This window comes from Ranitomeya imitator, chromosome 3, assembly GCF_032444005.1.
Source record: "Ranitomeya imitator isolate aRanImi1 chromosome 3, aRanImi1.pri, whole genome shotgun sequence".
Taxonomy (NCBI): Eukaryota; Metazoa; Chordata; class Amphibia; order Anura; family Dendrobatidae; genus Ranitomeya; species Ranitomeya imitator.
The window spans coordinates 421,476,050-421,504,041 of NC_091284.1; the positions used below are offsets into that span (position 1 = coordinate 421,476,050).

The 27,992-nt window shown below is 43.1% G+C and overlaps 1 protein-coding gene across 2 annotated transcripts in view; it reads right to left on the reverse strand.

The window, feature by feature from the left end:
* Nucleotides 1–27,992, reverse strand: part of TBX4 (T-box transcription factor 4) — a 364,040-nt gene that overhangs the window by 141,526 nt on the left and 194,522 nt on the right. For both annotated transcript variants that reach the window (XM_069757214.1, XM_069757213.1), the window contains exon 4: nucleotides 85–204. In XM_069757214.1, the coding sequence (XP_069613315.1) occupies nucleotides 85–204 (120 nt within the window). The remainder of the gene's footprint in view (nucleotides 1–84; nucleotides 205–27,992) is intronic.

The window sequence follows — 27,992 nt, forward strand, 5'->3', positions numbered from 1 at the left end:
ATTAGGATTAGTGTTAAAAACGTAGCGTTAAAAATGAATTTGATCTTCAATAACAGGTAATGTAATATGAATATAAGCTCTTACCATTTGTTATCACAAAATTTATATCGATGATCATCAGCTGGAACAATGTCTATGAGGAGAATATATTTCGTCTTGGGGTTCATCCCAGTGACTTTAACTTTGTAACTTGGGAACATTCGCCTACAAAGAAATTAAAAACTTTGCATCATTAATTGCGCACCATTGATAAATAGAAACAAATATAGTTACCAGTGCCATGTTTATGAAGGTCACTACCACCATACGGTACATGTTGAGTGATATTATTTATGGTGTCGAGAAGGTGTACACCTAGACGAAGCACGTTGCATAAAAATTTTACCTGTGGGACTGAAAATAGCTATACTAGCCCGTGTGATGCCTGCAACCCTGCTACGGAAATTCTTTTTAGCTATGGATGAAATCCATATTCACTGGATTATGGGCTATTAGGACTGTGGGTAATATAGACTTAAAGTAATTCTAGAATCTTTATATGCAGTATGTGCCGTATGGAAAAATCATAGTTTTTGGTATGTCATCCCAATACTTTCTGGGCAATGTCAGCTGTCTTACATGAATTATTATGAAAGTGTTCTCCAATACAGTTTTTAAAGGGTGGCCAACAATTTGGATCTCTTGTACCTTTACCAGCGTAATCACAAAATGTTTCCGTACTGGATTTTGGGACCCACTATTGATTAACTGTTATTAGTGAGGAACCTTGGCAGTTTATGCTCAATTTCCCTGCAGTGCCACCACAGTGCCCATTCAAATCATTGGATTGTCTGGTAGCGTAGGATAGGACAATTCATCCAAAGCAAAAGATATTTTTAGTAGCTTGTCTCCACTCCAACTAATAATCGAGGATCCTGAATAGAGAAATTTGCAAAAATAAATCATAGTTCACTAATCACTAGTATTGTATATGATAATTGTCACATTTTCAGGACTATAGGACACACCATACTATCAAATGCACTCCATGGTTAAATAGCAGAAAATTGGAAAAACATATTCCCTGCTAATTGCACACTGCTGGTGATGTAAATAAGTAGAGGGGTCAGTATTAGTGATGAGCGAGTGTACTCGTTGCTCGGGTTTTCCAGAGATTTAGTTTTCATCGCGGCAGCTGAATGATTTACAGCTACTAGCCAGGCTGAGTACATGTGGGGGTTGCCTGGTTGCTAGGGAATCTCCACATGTAATCAAGCAGGCTAGTAGCTGTAAATCATTCAGCAGTCATAAATACTCGTAGGTCACACACAGGTGTATATCATGTGCCGGTCCTTGACTGATAGCTTTCTTTCATGCCTTGCACCAATTAGATAGTGTCAATATGGGGCAGGAGGAGAGAAAGCTCTTCTCTCAATGATCATAAAGGACTCAGTATCAGCATTCTCATTAATCAGAGAAAGATGCCTTTGGACTATAATATGTACCCAGTTTTCATTAAGATTTTTTACTGCTGAAAAGTGTCTTTTTTTCTTTTCCTTTGATGTAGATGCATACGGATTGCATTTTTCAATAGAACCATTTTGGCGTATATTTAATTTACTGATTAGATTTTAACATTTTTTTTCCCTGAAGTAATCAATAAAAACAGCAATTCTGCCTATGTTTTTGTTTTTGTTTTCACTCTTTTTACCGTTTGGTAAAGATGGCATTTAAAAAGCTCTCCCATGAAAGTTTTTTCCCTAAACATGTGTATGTACTGTAGTGTCAGTACCGTTATCTTGTCTGGTATCCAACATCACTCCAGTCCTTCTGAGTGACGTCACGACTCTTTGACTCTCTGAGTCACACTGCCCGGAATTGGCTTATGTAATGTAAGCCTATGGAGACTTCTGATTCACGCACCGAGAAAAAAGTTAGCTGGACAGTCTAAAGAGAGATAATGTCACTCAGCATAGAACCAGAATGGCATTGGATAGTAGAAATGATGGCAGTAGGTGAATAAATTAACAGACAGACAATACAGTATATTCACATATACAGGTGTTTAGGGAAAACGAAGTATGAGTTCAAACAAATGTAAGGATTTAATAAGGTTTTTTGTACTTTATTTTTTACAAATGGCTTTTTTTCAATAACATCATTCTGGGGAGTATTTTTTTCAACAGGTAACACAGCAAAGCAGCAATCCCACTATTATTTTTTGGATTTCTTTGCTGTTTGCCAAGTATGTTTTTACCAAGTTCCTGTTTTTTTCTAGGAAGAATCATGGTAAAACATCATCATCGGGGTGTGGCACTTTACTTTCTATGTTTATTCTTATACATACTTGTACTCAGTTATCACTATAATCTCTATAATATATCTATGTTTTTTTTCTGTACATCCATGCCTGTTCCATTTGAGTAATCCCTGCTTAGTTTAACAATATTTAATACATGCTTAAATAAAAATTAAATATTTTAATGATAACCAAGGCATGTGCCAGTTCTTAATGTGAGACTGAGACCTTCAGGCAGGGTGTTACACTATCCTGTTTGAAGTGCTATGCACATTATTATTTTTGACAACTGTATTGAATAATATATTATTGAGGATGAAGAAGAGAAGGTCATGGAATATATGGCACATCACTTTTCTCAAAGAGGAATGTTGTTACCTCTAGCAGTGACACAGTCAGTTTGAGTCATTGTTTGGCATAGAACAGTCTGGTCACAAATGAATGAGAGGGATGGATACATCTTTAAAGGGAAGGTACCGCGTTTGTAGGTCATTAATAAATCACTGTAATGTAGCATAACATGCTGCTATAAGCAAGTTTGAAACGCATGTGAAACAGGTTTCATGTGTTATATGAGTTTAAAGAAGGCGCTGGGGGCTGACATCTTGGTTTTGCAGCAGTAGCAGGGCACTATCAGTGTCAGATTACGGCACCCCATGGACATAGGAGATAATAGACCGGCGATGACCCTATCTGTAACATTGCAGCAGCATTAGCAGTGAGCTGGGCACGCCTCTGTGGGCTGCACAACTCACTGCTGTAGGTGTGACTAGCTGCCATTTTATTATAGCCCTGTGCTCTCTATCACAGGACAGAAGAAGCTCTCACTGCTCCTCTGTACTCCAGGCAGGCACACATCCTCTGCTCCTCACACGCTGCCCTGTGTGCTTCTCCTGCTGTGTCTCTGCCTCCCCCTCACACACAGTCCCTGTGATCTCCAGTAAGCTGCACTCACAGCCTGCAGAGAGGAAGGTGACACCTGGAGAGAGAGAGCAGGGCAGCTGACAGGACAGGGATTAAGGTGGGGGAAGGGGGATGGCAAGAATGTTATTCAGAAAAAATGCTGCTGAGTCCACTGTGTTCTGCTCCTCTGTAAACAAGCTGTGCCTCTGATGCAGTAACTGCTGGTGATAGCAGGTCACAGGGCAGTCACACACAAAATGGTGCTGCCCTGTGATGCTGCTCTTCATTCTGCCCCAGGGATATTAGACCACCCAAAAGGGGAGGGAAATGGTGATGTCAGCAGTTACTGCCCCAATTTTCCAGCAAAGAGTAAAGCTGCTAAATCTTACTATAGCTACTTGAAGTCTAAAACGGAAAATGCTCCCCCTAGTGGTGAATATGTATATTTGTAGAAAAATATATAATATTTTTCATATAAAAATGTTTGCAAACAGTGCAAACATTGCATTAATACATTTTAATTACTATTTTAAGCTTAATTTCACAAAAAAACAAAATACAAGAAAACTGGTGGCACCTTCCCTTTAACTTTTTAAAGTTTGCCCTCTGGTAGTAATTCACCTGTTGGTTAATATTGGGTTACCATATGCTTCTATGGTTAAGTCACATTGATATTATTAATATTCTGTTTGCATTAAAGAAATTTAAAGGGGTTAGATACAGTCTTATGAAACTTTAGAATGCTATTCAGGGCAATTGTAAATACATTTTGTAGCAACTCCAATAATTATTTCTGAAAAAATTATTGCATAATAAAACATGCCAACTCAGACACGTAACAGCTACATATTTTCTGCTTCCTTTCAGTCTATATTAAGTTGCTGTGTGCCAAGTATGTGGTATAATACTAGCCTCAGAACCTGCAGGCTTCATTTAGTTTATTACAGGGTTTGTCTGCAGTATAGAAAACAGGATATGTGTGTAGAATACAGTACAGGACAGATTTATTAATATATCATGAGGTAACTTCATATTTATTGAAAAACTGAGACGTGCATATGGCATCTAAGACTCTATTAAGTGTTTTCTTAGGATGGGATGTGGCAGGGGGGTGGCAGGTGTGGGATATATTTATGTCTACAAACCATATTTTGTCTTATAGAAGTAGAATACAGTTCAGGCAGGTCACAAACTTGTGTCAATTCTAGCACTGTCTTTAGTGATATTTATAAAAATGTATACCACACTTTGCTAAATATGTATTAGACATACATTTATATATACGGTGTGTATAAAAAGTCTGCACACTACTAAATGCTAACGTTTTGTCATGTAAAAGATATCATAACAAGAAGAACCATATTTCCCTTTTTATTGTCAACCCTAATCTGTACAATTCGACTGAGAAAGAAACTTGAATCTTTTTCAAGGGAAATTAAAAAGTAAAACTAAAATAAAGTGGTTACATAAGTGTGAATTATGCCAATCACATTGAAACTCATGTTAATTAGCAGTCAGAACACAACTACCAATATTTAAAGTTATTATCTCCATATAAAATATAGCTGTTCTAGTAACATTTTTCTGACATTTCTTAGTTGCATTTTGCAGCAAAACTCATGATCTATAAACAACTTACAACACAGCAAAGGGAACTCATTATTGAAAGTTATCAGGAGAAAAGTACAAAAAAAAAATTAGAGGAATTAGATATACCAAGGAATACTACAGACATCAAGAAGTGGCTTATTTATTTTACTCACTTAAATGCCATCATTAAGTCCACAGTGCTTTAAAGACATCAGCATTGCTGCCCCCATCTAAACTACCCAACAGTATGTCTTTGGAGTGTAGGAGGAAACTAACGCAGAGAAAACATACAAAATCCTTGCAGATGTTGGTCAAGATGGGATTTGAACCAAGGACTCCAGAGCTGCAAAGAAACAGTGCTAACCACTGAGCTACCAGGCTTACTTTTGGCTAAACAGTGACAGTACCTAGAAGTGGACTTCTTACAAAAATTGATAGAAAAAAAACAAGAAGAAAATTGGTCCTGAAGGCTACCAAGATTCACACAGCAACATTAAAAGAACTGCAGTAAATTCTGGTAAGTATTTTTAGTGTACTGAAAGTGATAACAATCTGTTGCATTCTTAACCCCTTTCTGACATGTAACGTACTATCCCATCGAGGTGGGGTGGGCCCGTATGACCACCGACGGGATAGTACGTCATAGCTATCGGCCGTGCTCACGGGGGGAGCGCGGCCGATCGCAGCCGGGTGTCAGCTGACTATTGAAGCTGATATCCGGCACTATGTGCCAGGAGCGGTCACAGACCGCCCCAGGCACATTAACCTCCGGCACACTGCGATCAAACATGATCGCAGTGTTCCGGCGGTATAGGAAAGCATCGTGCAGGGATGGGGCTCCCTGCGTGCTTCCCTGAGACTCCCGAAGCAACGCGATGTGATCGCATTGCTCCGAGGGCCTCTTACCTCCTCCTCCTTGCAGCAGGCCCGGTTCCATAATGGCTATGGCATCCAGGTCCTGCAGGGAGGTGGCTTCACAGCGCCTGCTCAGAGCAGGCGCCGGGAAGCCTGCAGAAGTGCATGTCAAATCGCTGATCTGACACAGTGCACAGCAAAGTGTCAGATCAGCGATCTTACACTATAACATGATGCCCCCCTGGGGCAATGTTATAGAGTAAAAAAAAAAATTCACATGTGTAAGAAAAATAATTAAAAAAATCCTCAAAAAAATATATAAATTTTTCCTATAAATACATTTCTTTATCTAAATTAAAAAAAAACAATAAAAGTACACATATTTAGTATCGCCGCGTCCGTAACGACCCGACCTATAAAACTGTCCCACTAGTTAACCCCTTCAGTGAACACCGTAAAAAAAAACTAGGCAAAAAACAACACTTTATTACCATACCGCCAAACAAAAAGTGGAATATCACGTGATCAAAAAGATGGATATAAATAACCATTGGACCGCTGAAAATGACATCTTGTCCCGCAAAAAATGAGCCGCCATACAGCATCATCAAAAAAAAAAAAGTTATAGTCCTCAGAATAAAGCGATGCAAAAATAATTATTTTTTCTACAAAATAGTTTTTATTGTATAAAAGCGCCAAAACATAAAAAAAGATATAAATGAGGTATCGCTGTAATCGTACTAACCTGAAGAATAAAACTGCTTTATCCATTTTACCAAACGCAGAAAGGTATAAACGCCTCCCCCAAAAGAAATTCATGAATAGCTGGTTTTTGGTCATTCTGCCTCACAAAAATCGGAATAAAAAGGGATCAAAAAATGTCACGTGCCCGAAAATGTTACCAATAAAATCGTCAACTCTTCCCACAAAAAACAAGACCTCACATGACTGTGGACCCAAATATGGAAAAATTATAGCTCTCAAAATGTGGTAACGCAAAAAATATTTTTTGCAATAAAAAGCGTCTTTCAGTGTGTGACGGCTGCCAATCATGCAAATCCACTAAAAAACCCGCTATAAAAGTAAATCAATCCCCCCTTCATCACCCCCTTAGTTAGGGAAAAATAAAAAAATTTTAAAATGAATTTATTTCCATTTTCCCGATAAGGTTAAGGTTAGGGCTAGGGTTAGGGTTAGGGCTAGGGTTAGGGCTAGGGTTAGGGCTAGGGTTAGGGCTAGGGTTAAGTCTAGGGCTAGAGTTAGGGTTAGGGTAAGAGTTAGGGCTAGGGTTAGGGTTGGGGCAAGGGTTAAGGCTACAGTTAGGGTTGGGGCTAAATTTAGGGTTAGGGTTGGGGCTAAAGTTAGGGTTAGGGTTTGGATTACATTTATGGTTGGGAATACGGTTGGGATTAGGGTTAGGGGTGTGTCAGGGTTAGGGGTGTGGTTAGGGTTACCGTTGGGAAAAGGGTTAGGGGTGTGTTTGGATTAGGGTTTCAGTTATAATTGGGGGTTTCCACTATTTAGGCACATCAGGGGCTCTCCAAACGCGACATGGCGTCAGATCTCAATTCCAGCCAATTCTGCGTTAAAAAAGTAAAACAGTGCTCCTTCCCTTCCGAGCTCTCCCGTGTGCCTAAACAGGGGTTTACCCCAACATATGGGGTATCAGCATACTCAGGACACATTGTACAACAACTTATGGGGTCCAATTTCTCCTGTTACCCTTGGGAAAATACAAAACTGGAGGCTAAAAAATAATTTTTGTGGAAAAAAAACATTTTTTATTTTCACGGCTCTGCGTTATAAACTGTAGTGAAACACTTGGGGGTTCAAAGTTCTCACAACACATCAAGATAAGTTCCTTCGAGGGTCTAGTTTCCAATATGGGGTCACTAGTGGGGGGTTTCTACTGTTTACGTACATTAGGGGCTCTGCAAACACAATGTGATGCCTGCAGACCATTCCATCTAAGTCTGCATTCCAAATTGCGCTCCTTCCCTTCCAAGCCCTCCCATGCGCCCAAACGATGGTTCCCCCCCCCACATATGGGGTATTAGCGTACTCAGGAAAAATTGGACAACAACTTTTGGGGTCCAATTTCTTCTGTTACCCTTGGGAAAACACAAAACTGGGGGCTAAAAAATAATTTTTGTGGAAAAAAAAAGTTTTTTATTTTCACGGCTCTGCTTTATAAACTGCAGTGAAACACTTGGGGGTTCAAAGCTCTCACCACACATCTAGATAAGTTCCTTAGGGGATCTACTTTCCAAAATGGTGTCAATTGTGGGGGGTTTCAGTGTTTAGGCACATCAGTGGCTCTCCAAACGCAACATGGCGTCCTATCTCAATTCCTGACAATTTTGCATTGAAAAGTCAAACGGCGCTCCTTCCCTTCCGAGCTCTGCCATGTGCCCAAACAGTGGTTTACCCCACATATAGGGTATCAGCGTACTCAGGACAAATTGTACAACAACTTTTGGGGTCCATTTTCTCCTGTTACTCTTGGGAAAATAAAAAATTGGGGGCAAAAAGATCATTTTTGTGAAAAAATATGATTTTTTATTTTTATGGCTCTGCATTATAAACTTCTCTAAAGCACTTGGTGGGTCAAAGTGCTCACCATACATCTAGATAAGTTCCTTAGGGGGTCTACTTTCCAAAATGGTGTCACTTGTGGGGGGTTTCAATGTTTAGGCACATCAGTGGCTCTCCAAACGCAACATGGCGTCCCATCTCAATTTCTGTCAAATTTGCATTGCAAAGTCATATGGCGCTCCTTTGCTTCCGAGCTCTGCCATGCGCCCAAACAGTGGTTTACCCCCACATATGGGGTATCGGCGTACTCAGGACAAATTGTACAACAACTTTTGGTGTCCATTTTCTCCTGTTACCCTTGGTAAAATAAAACAAATTGGAGCTGAATTAATTTTTTTGTGAAAAAAAGTTAAATGTTCATTTATATTTAAACATTCAAAAAATTTCTGTGAAACACCTGAAGGGTTAATAAAACTTTTTGAATGTGTTTTTGAGCACCTTGAGGGGTGCAGCTTTTAGAATGGTGTCACACTTGGTTATTTTCTATCATATAGACCCCTCAAAATGACTTCAAATGAGATGTGGTCCCTAAAAAAATGGTGTTGTAAAAATGAGAAATTGCTGGTCAACTTTTAACCCTTACAACTCCCTAACGAAAAACATTTTTGCTGATGTAAAGTAGACATGTGGGAAATGTTACTTATTAAGTATTTTATGTGACATATCTCTGTGATTTAATTGCATAAAAATTCAAAGTTGGAAAATTGCGATATTTTCAAAATTTTTGCCAAATTTCCATTTGTTTCACAAATAAACGCAGGTAATATCAAAGAAATTTTACCATTATCATGAAGTACAATATGTCACGAGAAAACAGTGTCAGAATCGCCAAGATCCGTTGAAGCATTCCAGAGTTACGTATAACCTCATAAAGGGACAGTGGTCAGAATTGTAAAAAATGGCCTGGTCATTAACGTGCAAACCACCCTTGGGGGTAAAGGGGTTAATATGTTTAGGGTGGCAATATGGAAGACTTTTCTTAGGGCTCCTTCTCATTTGCGTGAAATATGGCCGAGTCTCGCAGGTTAAAACCCGGCTCTGCTACCGGCACTCCAGAGCGGAGCGTGCGGCCGCACAGCAATACATGGAGCTGCACGCTCCGCTCCCAAGTGCCGACGGCAGAGCCGGGTTTTAACCTGCGAGATTTGGCCATATTTCATGCAAGTGAGTAGGAGCCCTTACACAGAAAATCGTACAAGTCCAACTATGTTTTGACCAAACCTACATCAATTATGCCAAAAGCATGTGAGAAAACTTGGTATGGTGTGATAAGATTAAGGTTAAACTTTTTCACAAATTAATTACAAATGGTATGTTTGTGGCAAAGTCATCAAAACAACATCATACCCATAGAGAAGCATATAGAAGCAGGGGTTTTAGTCAAGTTGGAGGAACTAATGAAGTTCTTTACATTAGCAGGCCTCTGCTAAAAGGCTGAAGATGAAATAGAATTTCACCTTTCAGCATGACAATGGCCCTTTGCATACCTTCAAGTCAGCAAAAGATTGGCCTCACAAGAAGAAGATCGAAGTTTTGGTATGGCCCAGCCAGAACTCAGAGTTGAAACTAGGCTTGAGCGAAACAGATCAGACAAATTCAAAAGTCGCTGACTTTTGGCAAAGTCGGGTTTCATGAAACCCGACCCGATCCAAGTGTGGGATCGGCCATGCGGTCGGCGATCTTCGCACCAAAGTCGCGTTTCGTATGACGCGTTTGGAGCCATTTTTTCAGCCTATGAAGGAGCGTGGGCAGAGTGATGACATAGGTCTTAGGGGCGTGCACGCCTATCGCCATCTTCTCGCTTGTGCGCTGTAGCGATTTGCAATGTGTAACACCAACTTTTCTGTTCAGGGACGGGGAGAGAGAGAGAGAGAGAGAGAGATTTTCCATTGACTTTGCATTGGGTTTCTAAAAATCGCTCAACCCTAATTGAAACCAATTGAAAATCTGTGGGTTGACATTGAAAGGTCTGCACACAAGAGATGCACTCCCAAGCTGACAGATTTGGAGCACTACTGCAAGGAAAGGTGGGAAAAGATTGTCAAATCTAGATATGCCATGATAGACTTGTACCCAAAAAGACAGAATGTTGTTATAAATTCACAGGGTGCTTCAATAAAGTATTAGATTAAAGGTGTGACTATTTATGCAACCGCATACATTTTACTTTCTTATTTTTCTTTTTCAAGCCAAAAGTATTTCAGTTTAACTTTTAATTGAATTATAAAAATTCTCAGTGACATTAAAGTTGGAAAAAGTTATTGGTGACATTTTTTTTTATATGACAAAAATCTGGCATTTTAACAAATATGTGTAGACTTTTTATTTTACAGTACAGTAATATAAACAATAATTTTTGATATGTTTTATTAATTACTCTGAAAACCTAATTGTGATGAAACAGCATTTAAGCTTAAATCATCCAGAATTATTAGCTTTTATCTTTGGTTGGTCAAAAAACATAGACTATTGTTCGTATAAGCCTGCATTTTGACTTTTGAGTTGCTGTTTGCTGCATCTCATTGCTTACTATTTTTGAGGGACTATGACATAGGGTAATTGAGCAATCGATGTTTGGTAATATGTTGATTATGCATTGTTTGAGTCCATGTAGTTAGTGGACTTGCAAACAGTGAGGACATTGTATGCAGATTGATCAAATACTCAAAACAATGACAGCTAAACTCTTCCCTCCTCCCCTCTGACCTGTGGATGATGACCTGAACCACAAATGTGGGTATAAAAAGGGAATTCTATCAATCTGCAAGAAGAATCAGAGAGACTTTACAAAACCACAGCCATACATAGTGTTGAGCCAACTCCCTAGTGTTCGGGTTCGGTTCGGTTCGTCGAACAGGGACGTGTTTGACGAAATGTTCGACGAACACCGGCGAACCCCATTGAAACCAATGGCAGGCAAACACAAACACATACTAACACATGGAAAACACATAGAAAACAACTTAAAAAGTGTCCAAAAGCTGACAAACTGCTCAGAACACACAACAAACACATGGAAAAGTCACAACTACATATAGTCATGTGAAAAGAAAAGAGGTGGAGGAGTAAAAGGAGGAGGAGACACAGATATAGGCATGTCATGCCCTTCTAAAATGAAGAAAGGCTGGAGTAAAAATGTAAACTCACTCTACCAACACCCAGACGTCTTGACAAAAAAAAAAAAAAATCTTTAGGTAGAATAGCGGCGGGTCCATTCAGAACACTTTCCTTAGTAGACTGTTGTGAATTCTGTGGCTGAATTCACTCCTGTGGTCACAAGTGGTACTGCAGCTTCTGGGCTTCCTCCCTCAGGTGTTCTGGTGAGCTCGTTGGCTGCCTTGTTATATAACTCCGCCTGATTCTATCTTCCTTGCTCCTTGTCAATGTTCCAGTGTTGGATCTGAGCTTCTGGATCTTTCCTGTGGCCTGCTGCTCTGCTTAGATAAGTGCTTCTTTGCTTTTGTTGCTGTTTTTTCTGTCCAGCTTGTCTATTCGTTTTTGCTGGAAGCTCTGAGACGCAAAGGGTGTACCGCCGTGCTGTTAGTTCGGCACGGTGGGTTTTTTTACCCCCTTTGCGTGGTTTTTTGCTTTAGGGTTTTTTGTAGACTGCAAAGTTCTCTTTGCTATCCTCGCTCTATCTAGAATATCGGGCCTCACTTTGCTGAATCTATTTCATCCCTACGTTTTGTCTTTTCATCTTGCTAACAGTCATTATATGTGGGGGGCTGCCTTTTCCTTTGGGGTATTTCTCTAAGGCAAGTCAGGCTTGTATTTCTATCTTCAGGCTAATCAGTTCCTCAGGCTGTGCCGAGTTGCATAGGTAGTGTCAGGCGCAATCCACAGCTGCCATTAGTTGTGTTTAGGATAGGTTCAGGTATTGTGGTCTACAGAGATTCCACGTCTCAGAGCTCGTTCTATTGTTTTTGGGTTATTGTCAGATCACTGTATGTGCTCTGATTACTGGCACACTGTGTTACTGGATTGCTTTCATAACAGTACAAGGAGCCAAAACTAATGATTCTCAATAGAGGGAAAAAAGAAGTTCTGACATCATTTTTTTTTCTCAGCTCTGTGTTCAGTCTTTTTTTTCCCCTAGACATTAGGGTGCTTCAGGACACAGCTGTGGACATGGATATTCAGGCTCTGTGCTCTTCAATGGATAATCTCGTTATAAATGTACAAAAGATTCAAGATACAATTGATCAGAAATCTATGCTAGAACCAAGAATTCCTATTCCTGATTTGTTTTTTGGTAATAGAACTAAGTTTCTGTGCTTCAAAAATAATTGTAAGCTATTTCTGGCCTTGAAACCTCATTCTTCTGGTAATTCAGTTCAACAGGTTTTGATTATTATTTCTTTTTTGCGCGGCGACCCTCAGGACTGGGCATTTTCTCTTGCGCCAGGAGACCCTGCATTGAGTGGTGTCGATGCGTTTTTCCTGGCGCTCGGATTGCTGTACGATGAGCCTAATTCAGTGGATCAGGCTGAGAAAAATTTGCTGGCTTTGTGCCAGGGTCAGGATGATATAGAAGTATATTGTCAGAAATTTAGGAAGTGGTCAGTACTCACTCTGTGGAATGAATCTGCGCTGGCAGCTTTGTTCAGAAAGGGTCTCTCTGAGGCTTTTAAGGATGTCATGGTGGGTTTTCCTATGACTGCTGGTTTGAATGAGTCTATGTCTTTGGCCATTCAGATCGGTCGTCGCTTGCGCGAGCGTAAATCTGTGCACCATCTGGCGGTATTGTCTGAGATTAAACCTGAGCCTATGCAGTGCGATAGGACTATGACCAGAGTTGAACGGCAAGAACACAGACGTCTGAATGGGCTGTGTTTCTACTGTGGTGATTCCACTCATGCTATTTCTGATTGTCCTAAGCGCACTAAGCGGTTCGATAGGTCTGCCGTCATTGGTACTGTACAGTCCAAATTCCTTCTGTCCATTACCTTGATATGCTCTTTGTCATCGTATTCTGTCATGGCGTTTGTGGATTCAGGCGCTGCCCTGAATCTGATGGATTTGGATTATGCTAAACGTTGTGGGTTTTTCTTGGAGCCTTTGCGGTGTCCTATTCCGTTGATAGGAATTGATGCTACACCTTTGGCCAAGAATAAACCTCAGTACTGGGCCCAGCTGACCATGTGCATGGCTCCTGCACATCAGGAAGTTATTCGCTTTCTGGTGCTACATAATCTGCATGATGTGGTCGTGTTGGGGTTGCCATGGCTACAAACCCATAATCCAGTATTGGATTGGAACTCTATGTCGGTATCCAGCTGGGGTTGTAAGGGGGTACATGGTGATGTTCCATTTTTGTCTATTTCGTCATCCACTCCTTCTGAGGTCCCAGAGTTCTTGTCTGATTATCAGAATGTATTTGAAGAGCCCAAGTCCGATGCCCTACCTCCGCATAGGGATTGTGATTGTGCTATCAATTTGATTCCTGGTAGTAAATTCCCTAAAGGTCGTTTATTTAATTTATCCGTGCCTGAACACACCGCTATGCGCAGTTATGTGAAGGAATTCCTGGAGAAGGGACATATTCGCCCATCGTCAGCACCACTGGGAGCAGGGTTCTTTTTTATAGCCAAGAAGGATGGTTCGCTGAGACCGTGTATTGATTACCGCCTTCTTAATAAGATCACTGTTAAGTTTCAGTATCCCTTGCCATTGTTATCTGACTTGTTTGCTCGGATTAAGGGGGCTAGTTGGTTCACTAAGATAGATCTTCGTGGTGCGTATAATCTGGTGAGAATCAGGCAAGGAGATGAATGGAAAACGGCATTTAATACGCCCGAGGGTCATTTTGAGTATCTAGTGATGCCGTTCGGACTTGCCAATGCTCCATCTGTTTTTCAGTCTTTTATGCATGACATCTTCCGTGAGTATCTGGATAAATTCCTGATTGTTTACTTGGATGACATTTTGATCTTCTCAGATGATTGGGAGTCTCATGTGAAGCAGGTCAGAATGGTTTTCCAGGTCCTGCGTGCTAATTCTTTGTTCGTGAAGGGATCAAAGTGTCTCTTCGGTGTGCAGAAAGTTTCATTTTTGGGGTTCATCTTTTCCCCTTCTACTATCGAGATGGATCCGGTTAAGGTCCAAGCCATCCAGGATTGGACTCAACCGACATCTCTGAAAAGTCTGCAAAAGTTCCTGGGCTTTGCTAATTTTTATCGTCGCTTCATCTGTAATTTTTCTAGCATTGCCAAACCATTGACCGATTTGACTAAGAAGGGTGCTGATTTGGTTAATTGGTCTTCTGCTGCCGTGGAAGCTTTTCAGGAGTTGAAGCGTCGTTTTTGTTCTGCCCCTGTGTTGTGTCAACCAGATGTTTCTCTTCCGTTCAAGGTCTAGGTTGATGCTTCTGAGATTGGAGCAGGGGCGGTTTTGTCACAGAGAGCTTCTGGTTGCTCAGTGTTGAAACCATGTGCTTTCTTTTCCAGGAAGTTTTCTGCTGCTGAGCGTAATTATGATGTGGGCAACCGAGAGTTGCTGGCCATGAAGTGGGCATTCGAGGAGTGGCGTCATTGGCTTGAAGGAGCTAAGCATCGCGTGGTGGTATTGACTGATCATAAGAACCTTACTTATCTCGAGTCTGCCAAGTGCTTGAATCCTAGACAGGCCCGTTGGTCGTTATTTTTTGCTCGCTTCGATTTTGTGATTTCGTACCTTCCGGGCTCTAAAAATGTGAAGGCGGATGCTCTGTCTAGGAGTTTTGTGCCCGACTCTCCGGGTTTATCTGAGCCGGCGAGTATCCTCAAGGAAGGAGTCATTGTGTCTGCCATCTCTCCTGATTTGCGGCGAGTGTTGCAAAAATTTCAGGCGAATAAACCTGATCGTTGTCCGGCGGAGAAACTGTTCGTCCCTAATAGGTGGACTAGTAAAGTTATCTCTGAACTTCATTGTTCGGTCTTGGCTGGTCATCCTGGAATCTTTGGTACCAGAGAGTTAGTGGCTAGATCCTTCTGGTGGCCATCTCTGTCACGGGATGTACGTACTTTTGTGCAGTCCTGTGGGATTTGTGCTAGGGCTAAGCCCTGCTGTTCACGTGCCAGTGGGTTGCTTTTGCCCTTGCCGGTCCCAAAGAGGCCTTGGACACATATTTCAATGGATTTCATTTCTGACCTTCCCGTTTCTCAGAAGATGTCAGTCATTTGGGTGGTCTGTGATCGCTTTTCTAAAATGGTCCATCTGGTGCCCTTGGTTAAATTGCCTTCCTCCTCTGATTTGGTGCCTTTGTTCTTCCAGCATGTGGTTCGTTTGCATGGCATTCCTGAGAATATTGTTTCTGACAGAGGTTCCCAGTTTGTTTCAAGGTTCTGGCGAGCCTTTTGTGGTAGGATGGGCATTGATCTATCTTTTTCCTCGGCTTTCCATCCTCAGACTAATGGCCAGACCGAACGAACCAATCAGACCTTGGAAACATATCTGAGATGTTTTGTTTCTGCAGACCAGGATGATTGGGTGTCCTTTTTGCCGTTGGCTGAGTTCGCCCTTAATAATCGGGCCAGCTCGGCTACCTTGGTCTCTCCATTTTTCTGCAATTCTGGGTTCCATCCTCGTTTCTCTTCAGGACAGGTTGAGTCTTCGGACTGTCCTGGTGTGGATTCTGTGGTGGACAGGTTGCAGCAGATCTGGACTCAGGTAGTGGACAATTTGACCTTGTCCCAGGAGAAGGCTCAACTTTTCGCTAATCGCAGACGCCGTGTGGGTCCCCGACTTCGTGTTGGGGATCTGGTTTGGTTATCTTCTCGTCATATTCCTATGAAGGTTTCCTCTCCTAAATTTAAGCCTCGTTTTATTGGTCCGTATAGGATTTCTGAGATTCTCAATCCTGTGTCCTTTCGTCTGACCCTCCCGGACTCCTTTTCCATACATAATGTATTCCATAGGTCGTTGTTGCGGAGATACGTGGCACCTATGGTTCCATCTGTTGAGCCTCCTGCCCCTGTTTTGGTGGAGGGGGAATTGGAGTATATTGTGGAGAAAATTTTGGATTCTCGTGTCTCTAGACGGAAACTCCAGTATCTGGTTAAATGGAAGGGTTATGTTCAGGAAGATAATTCCTGGGTTTTTGCCTCTGATGTCCATGCTCCAGATCTTGTTCGTGCCTTTCATGTGGCTCATCCTGGTCGGCCTGGGGGCTATGGTGAGGGTTCGGTGACCCCTCCTCAAGGGGGGGGTACTGTTGTGAATTCTGTGGCTGAATTCACTCCTGTGGTCACAAGTGGTACTGCAGCTTCTGGGATTCCTCCCTCAGGTGTTCTGGTGAGCTCGTTGGCTGCCTTGTTATTTAACTCCGCCTGATTCTGTCTTCCTTGCTCCTTGTCAATGTTCCAGTGTTGGATCTGAGCTTCTGGATCTTTCCTGTGGCCTGCTGCTCTGCTTAGATAAGTGCTTCTTTGCTTTTGTTGCTGTTTTTTCTGTCCAGCTTGTCTATTCGTTTTTGCTGGAAGCTCTGAGACGCAAAGGGTGTACCGCCATGCCGTTAGTTCGGCACGGTGGGTTTTTTTACCCCCTTTGCGTGGTTTTTTGCTTTAGGGTTTTTTGTAGACTGCAAAGTTCTCTTTGCTATCCTCGCTCTATCTAGAATATCGGGCCTCACTTTGCTGAATCTATTTCATCCCTACGTTTTGTCTTTTCATCTTGCTAACAGTCATTATATGTGGGGGGCTGCCTTTTCCTTTGGGGTATTTCTCTGAGGCAAGTCAGGCTTGTATTTCTATCTTCAGGCTAGTCAGTTCCTCAGGCTGTGCCGAGTTGCATAGGTAGTGTCAGGCGCAATCCACAGCTGCCTTTAGTTGTGTTTAGGATAGGTTCAGGTATTGCGGTCTACAGAGATTCCACGTCTCAGAGCTCGTTCTATTGTTTTTGGGTTATTTTCAGATCACTGTATGTGCTCTGATTACTGGCACACTGTGTTACTGGATTGCTTTCATAACAGTAGACATAGTGGTACCCCTGTTGGGAGTTGTGCCAAAAAATTAACCCAATACATTCAGACTAATCCACCATTTGTCATATCCAAGGGGCAGGTCAGTAATCGACAACATCGACGCGGAACCAAGTACAGTACTATGTACTGTAGCTCCTTTGACGAGGCAATCAGGTGGGTCAAGAAGTTGGTAAGGGGCACCCTAATGGCCAAAACAGACATTGAGGGGGTGTTCCAGTTACTACCTGTGCCTCCGAATAGTGTCTTCCCATTGGGTTGCTTCTGTGAAGGAGCATACTACATAGATCGCTGTTTGCCCATAGGGTGCTCCATATCCTGCTCACTATTTGAGGCGTTTATTTGCTTCCTCGAATGTTTCGTCATGAACGTTTGTAAGGCGGCACCTATTATCCATTACCTCGACGACTTCTTATGCCTGGGCCCAAAAGATTCGCCACAGTGTGAAAACACGTGCTAGTCCACCTGTGAGAAGGAGAGAGCTGGAGGGAGAGTGGATACCCCAGAGCCGAGGGGTTAGATTGAGAAAGAAAGAAGGCGATGTAGCTTGCTTCATGCATGGGTGGGGTACTCTGCTGAGTAGCAGAAATTGCTACTAGGCCCAAAAGGATTTCCTGGGCCAAATGGCGTTAAAAAATAGTACTTAGGTAAACAGGCGGTGTAGCTTGCTTCATGGGTGGGGTACGCTGCTGAGTTGCACCAAATTCTACTAGGCCCAAAATGATTTCCTGGGCTAGATGCCGTTAAAAATTAGTACTTAGGTAAACAGGCGGTGTAGTTTGCTTCATGGGTGAAGTACGCTGCTGAGTAGCACCAAATTCTATTAGGCCCAAAAGGATTTCCTGGGCTAGATGCCGTTACAAAATAGTACTTAGGTAAACAGGCGGTGGGTGGCTGGGCTACTCTGCTGAATAGCAGACACTGAAGCTTTGGAGCAGACCTCTGAATCCCAGGCCATAGTATGAGTAAACAACTCTGCAGACGACCCCACCCACTTGGAATTGACGATGGCAACGTCATGTAAAACTCAGCAAGGGGACTAAATAAAAGAGTCTCCATTTTTTCCAAAAATTCGGCCACAGACACCACTTAAGTGCCATCAATTTTGCCAGAGTTTTTTAAAATGGTTGGTGAGGTGATTTTCAAAAATCATCAAGCTTTTAGTCTCCCCAAGATGACACAATGGTAGAAAAGTCCTTGCAGATCCAGGATTTGTTCATCTTGATGAACGTTAGTCTGTCTACATTGTCACTGGACAGCCGCGTGCGCTTATCTGTCAGCACACCACCAGCAGCGCTGAACACACGTTCAGAGAGAACGCTGGCTGCGGGGCACTACAAGATCTCCAAGGCACGACAAGATCTCCAAGGCGTGAGTGGCTAGCTCAGGCCATTTTTTTAGATTGGAAGCCCAAAATAAGCAAGGGTCCAGTTCCACAGTTATGGCATTGATGTTAACTTGGAGATACTCTTGTACCATCCTCTCTAGGCATTGGCTCTGCGTCAGACTTCTCGTCTCCTGTGACCTTGCAAAGGATGGTCTAAAAAAAATCTTGAAACAATTGGAAAAATTGCTGTTACCACCAGATACGATGTTACTGCTACGGATAGTCCCACGGTTGGCAACTTAGAACTCAGAGATTCACTATGTGCACCACTGGTGTTTTGTGGAAAAGCAGATGTTAGATTCTGTAACAGTCTCTGCTGATACTCCTGCATGAATCACTTTCTATGGCAGGAATTATTTTGCCAAATTTGCTTTTATACCAGGGATCTAAGAGTGTGGCAACCCAGTAGTCAGCATTACTTCGGATTCTGACAATCCGAGGGTCATGTTGCAGGTAGTGCAGCAAGAAGGCACTCATGTGTCTTGCGCATCCAGGAGGACCGAGTCCTTGTTGTCTTGGTGGTGGCGAGGTGAGAATCATGCTTCTTTCGTCTGCCCTCTTCCCCCAACCTTGCACAACAGAAATTTGATCAAGGTCTCCCTCATCTGGTTAGTCTTCCATGCCCAGCGCCAGTTCGTCCTCCACTTCTTCCTCGCCTCCTGCACCTTCCTCAACAGATTGGCTGGTACCATGCACCCTCGGTAACCCCTCTCCCCCAGCCTCCAATGCCAGCCGCCTTGGTGCTGCCAACCTTCTTGACCTTGGAGATATGATCCCTTCCACATACGACTCCTCCTGTTCCTCCTCCTCCTCTTCTTCCACCACCTGACACCGAACACTGTGTAAGGTGTGCTCCAGCATGTAAATCACTGGAATGGTCATGCTGATAATGGCATTGTCAGCACTAGACATCTTTGTCGCCATTTCAAAACTGTGCAGAAGGGTGCATAGGTCCCTGATCTGAGACCACTCCTGCAGTGTGATTTGCCCCCCCTCTTGATCTCGTTGGCCCAGGCTATACGTCATAACGTATTGCACCAGGGCTTGTTGGTGCTGCCACAGTCGCTGCAACATGTGTAGAGTTGAATTCCACTATGTGGGCACATCGCATTTCAGCCGGTGAACTGGCAGGCCCAACGACTTCTGTAGAGATGCAAGTCGTCGAGCTGCGGGATGCGAACATCGGAAGTGAGCACACAGCGACCGTGCCCTCTGCAGAAGCCCATCTAGTCCGGGATAATGGGATAAAAATTGCTGGACAGCCAGGTTCAAAACGTGAGCCCTACAAGGCACGTGTGTGACATTGCCCTGGCGAAGGGCCGCACTCAGGTTTGCAGCATTGTCGCACGCAGCCTTCCCTGGCTGCAGGTTGAGTGGAGACAACCATTGATGGAACTCGGTCTCCAGAGCTGACCACAACTCAGCTGTGCGACTCACATTTCCCAGACATTTCAATGTAAACACTGCCTGATTCCGCTGATCCCTGGTGACAGCATAGTGAGGAGGTGTGCAGGATTCCTTCTGCACTGTTACAACACGGGTGGCATTACCAGACAGGCTTTGGGTGCAGGTGGAGGACCGAGAGGAGGTTGAGGAGGCAGAAGCAGTGGAGGAACTTCTAGATGCAGAGGATTGACGAGCAACTCGTGGCGACGGCAAGACTTGGACATCAGCCCCTTCTCCTGTTGTCGCCGTAGTTACCCAGTGCCCAGTCACCAACATGTAATGCCCCTGTCCATGTCTACTCGTCCAAGTGTCTGTGGTGAAATGCACCGTCACACACAGAATTTCTCAAGGAAGCGGTGATGTTGTGTGAGACATGCTGGTGTAGCGCAGGCACAGCTTTCTTTGAGAAGTAGTGGCGACTGGGCATCTGGTACTGGGGCACTGCGACAAACATAATGTCTCGAAAATCCTCTGTGTCCACCAGGCGGAAAGGCAGCATTTCTGTAGCCAACAGCTTGCAGATGGAGAAATTCAACCTCTTAGCTTTGTCATGGCTAGGAGGAAATGGTCTTTCACTTGTCCACATCTGACGGACTGAGGGCTGGCTGCTGTGCTTAGGCGGAGTTGTGTAGGGTGTCCCCGGCAAACTGCTGGTCTGTGACGAAGGTGCAGGCGGAGATGATATGTTGCCTTGATCACAATGTGGTGTTGGTGTCGGAGAGCGCTCAGCACCAACAGGTGTTTCCACTTGTCCAAATGTCCTGATGACCTGCCAATCACTCTGGCTGTTGCGGGTAAAGAGGTGGAAAGTCTGCATCCAAAACCATGTGCGACTGCTGTCCCCACAGTCACAGAGGATGAAGAGGACGCAGATGCACTTGATGGGGCACACGGTGGTTGACTCAGCCCACTAGGCCACATTGTAGCACAGTGAGCTTCCCACTGCAACTTATGCCTCATATCCATGTGACGGTTCATGCATGAAGTACTCAAGCTAGTGATTTTTTGGCCTCTACTGAGATTTTGTTGACAAATCTTACAGACAACATGAGTTGGGTCATCCTTTGCGATGTCAAAAAATGCCCAGGATATGCAAGGCTTAGAGCCCGTGTGACCTGAAGAGCCAACACGACTTCTGGTCTGAGGCACAGTTGGGGTTGAGGATGCAGTTGTTGACGTACTTCCAGTACTCCGTCTCTGTCCAGGAAGGCGCACTGTTACCTCGTCGTCAGACTTGTCTCTAGCATCCTCCTCCACCTCCTCTGCTGACCTCATGGACTGGCGGACTGGGGGTTGACAGTAAGTGGGGTCTACAACCTCATCATCATCATCCTGTGTGTTCTCACACCCGTCGTCCTCAGAGCCAACCTCTTCCTGCCCCAACCGAAAAGTCAACTTTTCGTTCCAATCAGGTATCTCAGTCTCATCATCATCTTCCTCATTGTCTCCACCAACAGGAGTTACAGTTTGGGAAGGAGGGTCTACGTTATGCTCAGAACCTTCTTCATCTGGGCCTGGATCTGACTCACAAAGATTCTGGGCATCAGTGCAGATCATTTCCTCGTCTGGATTCACAGAAGCTCTGGAGCAGACCTCTGATTCCCAGGCTATAGTATTCGTAAACAGCTCTACAGACTCAACCATGTGTGTTACCCCATGCTCCGATGGGCAGCTGGAGACTTGGGAGCTGTGAGGAAGCAAGTGCGATTGGGGTGACAACTCTGAGGACTGGAGTAGTTGTGATGTTGAAGTTGACATGGAGGAGAGCCCACTTGAACGAGCATTTGATATCCGTTCAAGCACCTGCTGTTTTTGTGCCTCATCTGGAATTTTTGGCGATGCTTGTAGCGATGGTCGTAAGAAAGGGATCATATCAGATTGTCCATGAAAAGAAGTAGACATCTTTCTTTGGCTGGAAGATGGTCTTTCTTCTGCAGATGTTACTGTTGCTTTACCACCTACCTCACGGACACAACCTTTTTTTCCCATTCCAACACGCCTATTCCCCTTTCCATCAGCAGCAGGCCTTTTGCCACTCATTTTAGTGCTTAACTAATTGGCAATTCTGTATCTGTAGTTGTTGGCACAACAACCGATGGATGAAAACCGAGCAGAACTGAGTGGCCAAACTGTGGTACTAGACCCAAAACTAATAACTGGATTAGATGCAGTGAAAATTGAGATACACAGGCGGTATAGTTTGTTTCACAGGCAGGCTACTCTGCTGACATGCAGACACTGCTCCTAGGCCCTAAGCTATTAACTAGATTAGATGCAGTGAAAATTGAAATACACAGGCAGTGTAGTTAGTTTCACAGGCGGGCTACTCTGCGGATGTGCAGACACTGCTCCCAGGCCCAAAAATATTAACTGGATTAGATGCAGTAAAAATAGAGATACACAGGCGGTGTAGTTAGTTTTATGGCGGGCTACTCTGCTGACATGCAGACACTGCTCCTAGGCCCCAAAGTATTAACTGGATTAGATGCAGTAAAAATAGAGATACACAGGCAGTGTAGTTAGTTTCACAGGCGGGCTACTCTGCTGATGTGCAGACACTGCTCTTAGGCCCTAAACTATTAACTGGATTAGATGCAGTGAAAATTGAGATACACAGGCGGTGTCGTTCGTTTCACAGGCGGGCTACTCTGCTGACGTGCAGACACTGCTCCTAAGCCCAAAACTATTAACTGGATTAGATGCAGTGAAAATAGAGATACACAGGCGGTGTAGTTAGTTTCACAGGCGGGCTACTCTGCTGACGTGCAGACACTGCTCCTAGGCCCTAAACTATTAACTAGATTAGATGCAGTGAAAATGGAGATACACAGGCGGTGTAGCTAGCTTCACAGGCGGGCTACTCAGATGACTATCAGACAATGCTACTAGTCCAAAAGGATTGGCTGAGCTAGATTACACCAAATGCTGTGACAAACACTTGCACAGCACTGGCACAGACCTGCCTGGCAAACAGTGCTATGAACTGCTGTAACCTACCCTGAAAAGGGCTGATATTACAACTAATCCCGACTCCTCCCGACTCCCTAAACCTATCTACCTGACAATTCGCTCCAAAAACACTTAGTCTGTATAGCGCCTAGAGCAGCAGCGGTGCCATCTAACACTAAGCTGCAGCAATGAGGAAATGGTGGCGATGGGGCAAATGGCTGGTTCTTATAGGGTAAGGAGGACATGTGACATACACAGCCAATGAAACATGCCCTTGCTTGTGTACATCACATGCACATTGCTGTGTGTGTGCGCACTGCTGATAGGCTGAGAGACTGCACCACCCCACTGTAAATGCGGGGGAAAAAATGGAGATCGGCGTTATTTCAGCACAGATCTATCCCCTGCCCCCCCAGCCCACTATACACTGAAACAGTCTATTAACAATGATAAACAGTTTTAATGTGCAAATCAAGCTAGGCTTTTGGTGAATGAACAGTTATCAAACATAGGAAAGAAATATATCTTGGTACCGTGTTAGCCAGTAGATAGAAAAATATTTAGAATTGAGAGTCCTCAGTGGTTGATACTTTTTAATGGCTAACCGAAAATATGAATTTCTTTTAGTCTTTGGCCTGATGAAGAGACCTGTGTAGTCTTGAAAGCTTGCAATTTGTTACCATCTTTTCAGTTAGCCATTAAAAGGTATCAACCACTGAGGACTCTCAATTCTAAATATTTTTCAGTTATCGAACAGGAACTCGAACAGCCGAATTTTATGCAAATTTTTCGGGTTCGACGAACGACTCGAACACCGCCCAAAACAACTTGAATTTGAAATTGGCAAACAGTTCGACTCGAACACCGCTCATCTCTAGCCATAAACACTCTACTGGACAGTGGCCAGAACACCATGGCTCCATCGAGAGAGGCACAAATTTAACAATTTAGAGGATAACAGCTTAAGGACCATGGTTCTAGCTGGAAGAATACAGATCTGCTCCATTGACCATCGCAGAACCCTAAAGCATTGAACAAATACTCCAGTAATGTGTTGTACAATTGCAGCAATCATAGTATAAGTGCAATAGTCTGTGAATAATACAGAGATCCAATTTATAGGAGAAAAAAAGATAGGAGAGGTGACAGCAGCCATGCCAGACAGTGTCATTGATCAGTGATATAGTGTAGTTAGCATCTGTCCTGCTGCATTCATTTGAATTACAATTACACATTTTTTTCTTCATAACGTGCTAGAAAGCAGCAAAATGCCACAGAAAAATATTCTGAAATCAGTGTTAGAGTGTGTTTTCTAACCAGAAGAGAATGTACTGAGTTTTTGCATTTCCTGTACAATTATTTTTGGGAAGGGTGGGATAATAATTTTTTTAAATTACAAAAGAAAAATATCACAAAATCTGACTTTTAACTCTGAGTCTCTACCTCACAAAGTGTGCATGTTACAAACAAAAATTTTTGCATATCTGTTTTACTCCTCAATAATACAGTACCTTGGTGTATGTGCTGTGATTTTTGCATGTGTATCTACAATACATAGCATTTATCACGTAATTTTAAACAATATGGTTGATTTTTGGTAAAATAAAAAATAGTTGACATTTAGTTGTACTTCTCTACTTTTGTATATTCGTTTTACTAGTCCAATTTGACATGCAGTACGGAAAGTATTCAGACCCCTTTACCTTTTTCACTCTGTTTCATTGCAGCCATTTGGTAAATTCAAAAAAGTTCAATTTTTTTCCTCATTAATGTACACTCTGCACCCCATCTTGACTGAAAAAAACAGAAATGTAGAAATTTTTGCAAATTTATTAAAAAAGAAAAACTGAAATATCACATGGTCATAAGTATTCAGACCCTTTGCTCAGTATTGAGTAGAAGCATCCTTTTGAGCTAGTACAGCCATGAGTCATCTTGGGAATGATGCAACCAGTTTTTCACACCCAAATTTGGGGATCCTCTGCCATTTTTCCTTGTAGATCCTCTCTAGTTACATCAGGTTGGATGGTGAACGTTGGTGGACAGCCATTTTCAGGTCTCTCCAGAGATGCTCAATTGGGTTTAAGTCAGGGCTCTGGCAGGGCCAGGCAAGAATGGTCACAGTTGTTCTGAAGCCACTCCTTTGTTATTTTAGCTGTGTGCTTAGGGTCATTGTCTTGTTGGAAGGTGAACCTTTGGACAAGTCTGAGGTCCAGAGCACTCTGAAAGAGGTTTTCATCCAGGATATCTCTGTAATTGGCTGCATTCATGTTTCCTTCAGTGGCAACCAGTCGTCCTGTCCCTGCAGCTGAAAAACACCCCCATAGCATGATGCTACCACCACCATGTTTCACTGTTGGGATTGTATTGGGCAGGTGATGAGCAGTGCCTGGTTTTGTCCACACATACTGCTTAGAATTATCACCAAAAGATCTTTCTTTGTCTCATCAGACCACAGAATCTTATTTCTCATAGTCTGGGAGTCCTTCATTATGCGATATGGCAGTGACCACTAGGTGGCGCGGTGGCTCCAAAAGATGAGTCTATGAAACATGGACCTGCCGAGAGCATGGATGATACTGCAAGCATGCAGCCAGCATGACCCAGCCAGTGAGGAGAGCGCCGATGTCCAGGACCTGAACCGGGGACGAGAGCGCACCCAACCAGAACAAAGCCGCCGGAGACCTGCGGGAGTGCACAACAGCCCAGGGGAAGAGATGGAAGAGAGGTATGTAACTAGCCAGGGGTCAGGAAACAGCCAGGAGCAGAGATACAAGAGGATGAGGCAGAAAGCAACGTCATGAGTGAGCAGAGGGTCAGAAGCCAGAGAGGACAGGGAGGTACAAAATCAGAAGACAGGAAGACAAGTCAATAAACCGAGTCGAGTCATGCACATGGAAGCCAAGTATAAACAAAGACGTAGAACAGGGCACAGGGGAAGCGGGGCAGACACCACACAGGGAGCAGAGGTGACAGGAGAATCACACGGAGAAACCTAGGTCAGCTGCTCAAGCCGAGGGACTGGAACTATAATAATAATAATAATAATCTTTATTTTTATATAGCGCTAACATATTCCGCAGCGCTTTACAGTTTTGCACACATTATCATAACTGTCCCCGATGGGGCTCACAATCTAAATAGGGGCTCACAATCTAAATATCACTATCACCGACACCGGACCTAGCAATACCGGACAGCAATAAGTAGCCGCCCCAGAACCAAAGAGAGGTGGATAAAATTAACCCAGAACTGACCAGGACGGGAAGGAAGCTAAACCCCATCCTGGATCATGACAAAGCTCTATGCAGGCTTTCTTATGTCTTGCACTGAAGAGAGGCTTCTGTCAGGCCACTCTGCCTTAAAGGCCCGACTGGTGGGGGGCTGCAGTGATAGTTGACTTTGTGGAACTTTCTCCCATCTCCCCACTGCATCTCTGGAGCTCAGCCACAGTGATCTTGGGGTTCTTCTTTACCTCTCTCACCAATGCTCTTCTCCCACGATTGCTCAGTTTGGGTGGACAGCCAGGTCTAGGAAGACTTCTACTGGTCCCAAACTTCTTCCATTTAAAGATTATGGAAGCTGTGCTCTTAGGAACTTTGAGTACTGCAGAAATTCTTTTGTAACCTTGACCAGATCTGTGCCTTGCCACCATTCTCTCTGAGCTCATTGGCCAGTTCCTTTGACCTCATGATTCTCATTTGGTCTGATATGCACGGTGAGGAAATGGGCATCATATGACTTAAATATGTGTGTCTGAGCAAAGGGTCTGAATATTTATGACGTTGTGATATTTCAGTTTTTCTTAAATAAATTTGCTAATATTTTTACATCTCTGTTTTTTTCAGTCAAGATGAGATGCAGAGTGTACATTAATGAGAAAAAAATGAACTTTTTTGAATTTACCAAATGGCTGCAATGAAACAAAGAGTGGAAAATTTTAAAGGGGTCTCAATACTTTCCATACCCACTGTATATGCCGCAACAATAGTGCGGCCTGCTGCCCATCTTGGTTTCTTTGTCTACCTGAATTTCTTGTTATGACCTTTTTGTCAAAGGGTGAATAATTGGGGTTGAAAAGATTAACAGTTAACATTAGAGTTGCACAAAATTATGGTAAAAGAAAAAGTGGCAATGGACAGGGAAGTGCAAAGGTAAAAAGAAAATCCCATAGCTTGGCTAATAATGTGGGTACCACTAGCAACAGCAGCCATAGCACCACCACCATCACTGACACCAGAGTTATACTACCAAATGCCAACCACAATTACCCACCTTTGCCTCCGGTAAGTTTATTTGTGGAGATAAAGTGAATGGCATTATGGAATATATGGCATATCACTTGTCTCAGTCACAATAGGATGCTTTTACCTCTGACAATGACACCATCAATATTCTGCAAAGAACGGTCTGCCTGATCACAAATGACAATTTTTGACTATTTTGTAATTTAAAAAAAACATGAAAAGTCTTTGAGTGCTCAAGGTTGTTAAAAGGGCTGTTGGTTACTACCAACTTATCATTTGTTTCTTTGGTGAGGTCACGTTGACATTACTACCTTTTTGTATTAAAAATCTTGAAAGAAGTTGGATATAGCCCAAGTTGACCTCAGAGTGTAAACACACACATTTTCAGACCAATTGGAGGTTTGGCAGAACTGAGATTTACAGCCGTAAATTAATTCACTGTAAATTCAATTTTGTGGAAATATTTGTCAAACCTGGCAAATTCAAATTTCAAATGATTCAATTATCTCTATTTGTTATGCTTGCTTCAATATATTCTGCAGCACATTTCATGCTTTGCATCACTCACTCTCCCCAGTAGGGTTCACAATCTAAATTCCCTATTAATATGTTTTTGAGGTGTGGAAGTCAAACATGGAGAGTACATTCAAACATCATAGAGATGGACCCCTGCGCTGCAAAAGAATAAATAGTAAATGTATAGGAATCAATCTTCTTCCAGTAGGGTTGCAGTTAATCACACAAATGAGAGAAGTATACACAGTCCATTATCTTCTAGCAGAGATA